The sequence below is a fragment of the Solanum stenotomum genome, unplaced genomic scaffold, assembly GCF_019186545.1.
Source record: "Solanum stenotomum isolate F172 unplaced genomic scaffold, ASM1918654v1 scaffold32211, whole genome shotgun sequence".
Lineage (NCBI taxonomy): Eukaryota > Viridiplantae > Streptophyta > Magnoliopsida > Solanales > Solanaceae > Solanum > Solanum stenotomum.
In genome coordinates, this window is record NW_026031838.1 from 1 (window position 1) to 2,389 (window position 2,389).

At 36.0% G+C, this 2,389-nt stretch overlaps 1 protein-coding gene across 1 annotated transcript; it reads right to left on the reverse strand.

Moving 5' to 3' along the window:
* Positions 1 to 994: 994 nt before the first annotated feature.
* On the reverse strand, positions 995 to 2,219 carry LOC125852092 (F-box protein 7-like; the record flags this gene model as incomplete). The annotated part of the gene is made up of 3 exons (XM_049531821.1): positions 995 to 1,091; positions 1,176 to 1,292; positions 2,107 to 2,219. Coding segments are annotated over 3 exons (327 nt in total), but the record flags the coding sequence as incomplete, so codon positions are not given.
* Positions 2,220 to 2,389: the final 170 nt, after the last annotated feature.

Here is a 2,389-nt window from a genome sequence, read left to right on the forward strand (position 1 = left end):
TATGTGTTTCGACTGACATAAATACCTGCAGAAAAAATTAAATTAAGACTTCTTACTACCTTCAAATATTTCAACTTAGACTTATAGATACAAATAACCCAATTTTTTTACAGGCTACGGCAAAAACATCCAGATAGAGAAAAAATTAGTTCTCCTGCTCAGATGGCATAAGTAAATCCAAGACAAATACCTTGGTATGTGGTCCATAGAGAAATTTCTTTTGGAAAATACTATCATACATCCATACCAAATACACTATACCCAGCTTTAAGACACTCCGTGAAAAACTTTATATCGCCAGCTTTCAAAATATTGAATGCTCAATAGTAAAATTCTAATGATACTACTAGGAGCAACCAAAATTTCCACAATGGTGAAAATCAGCAACTTTTAACTCTTGTTTTCGCTTGTTCAACAACTATCAACTCTTGCCATTATTCTCTAATAGAAAAGCAATGTCAAAGTGAATATCAACAAATACTGTTTTTTCCAGATGCACCAATTAGGGCATAAAACTTGAGAACTTAGAGGTTCTTCCTGAATACAGAAAAGACTCATATTAATCCAGAGACCAATGACCAAATAAACAGAATTGATTTGAGGACAATCAAAATCTGGCATTGTAATAACGAAAATCCAAGAATTTTACAATACGTGGTCGCCTATCTATTCAAAAAGTAACATATGGAAGTTAGAAGTATTGGCACACTAGTGTCTTGAGAAAAGTGTCCATTTCATTTGTCACCAAACTCAAGAATTAAAATCCATAACATTGCAATGTCGAACGAGAGGAAGTAGCCAACAATCCCTATACATGCCCTCATGCTTCTGCCTTCTCTCCCTCCCAATATAGAACTTTACAATTAATAAGGAACTTTTTTTTTTTGGTAAAATAATAAGGAGCTTCTTGTCATAGAAACAGGTGTAACTATAGTATATTTCGTAGTAATTGTGCAACAATATTTTACCATCTTCATCAAAAACTATATCTTACCATCCGTACGAATCCTTGGTCTTAAAAGCCACATTTTTCTCCATGAACCATAATACTTCAACTGAAGGACCTTATAGTTTTCTACCAATCCAGAAACCTTCAAAAATGAGGCACAATGGTTAATGTTACTTACTAAGCTCACTAGTTGCAATAAAACAACCAGAACCAGTGTCCCTAGTACCTGCCAAGCCTTTAGGCATGCATTGCGCCAAAATACAGGGTTCCGAATTGTATACCTCCACTTTCGACAAACACAAGCTGCCCTACCCAAGGTGTATGGGGTTGTTTTTGACAAGATCTGCACAACATTAATCATGAAATCATAGTAAGTTTCCGGTTTCCTCGCCTTAGCTATAAAGATTAGAAGGGAAGGCTGCAAAAGCTAAATTTCAATCTAGAAACAGCTTAATTTTTCTCAAGAAGACATCAAGACTTTATATTTGATTGCCTTCAATTCTCTAGATATGCAACCTCAATTCACCCCTTGGAAGGAAACAACAAGAACTTTGGAGAGAGAGGGGGTGGGACCAGGTTAAAGACTAATCCAATAAATTATCAGTGAAAACCAGCTAACCATCCAGAGAAAGAATCAAAGGGAACAGTCACATTTATGCTTGGCTGTAAAGCTCGACTTGAATACTATAATGAGATCATAGAGTCCAACATTCCTCGTCTCCGAAGAAGACAGAGATGACATCCAACTTTGCTACGAAGGATGCTCCTCAGATGAATTGAAGGGGAAAAAGGCACAAGGCAGATGTTAAAATAGCAACGCTTGTCTCCACGTAGAATCCACTAACTTTTTGCATGGGCATGAAATAAAAGTTGTTCATAGGGGGATAGCTAGATATCGCCTCACCATAAATGTACATGTAACCCAAAATAGACACAAATACCTTACTTTCTGGTTAATTTTTTCTTTTGATTTATAGAAAAACATTGTTCATACTTCGGATACCTATTAATTAGTTTAGCAAAATCAGCTCTGTTGTAAGTCTTATCAATATGCTTCAGCTTCCTAGCGTAACAAAGCATTTCCAGCACTTGCCACATATTTACATGTCGATAAGAAAATTACAAGAGGAAATTAATTGAAATCCACATAGGCATACCTCAAAAAGCAGTTCATCAGGTAGCACTCTGTGTATCAATGCAGGATCAACAAACTGCTTGCTACTAGCACTTCCAAAAGGAGCGACAGGTCTAACATTAATCCCATACAAATCTGAAAGAAAATAGGCAGGTGAGTTGACATTAGTCTGTTCTACACAAATTCATCATCAAAACCAAATGTCGATAAAAAGAATCCAAGAAATGATGAATCTTTTATGCAGCTAGCAAATTGCTAGGAGCAAGGTAATTGAAGTAAGCAATGACAAAGTGCTAGGAAAATAC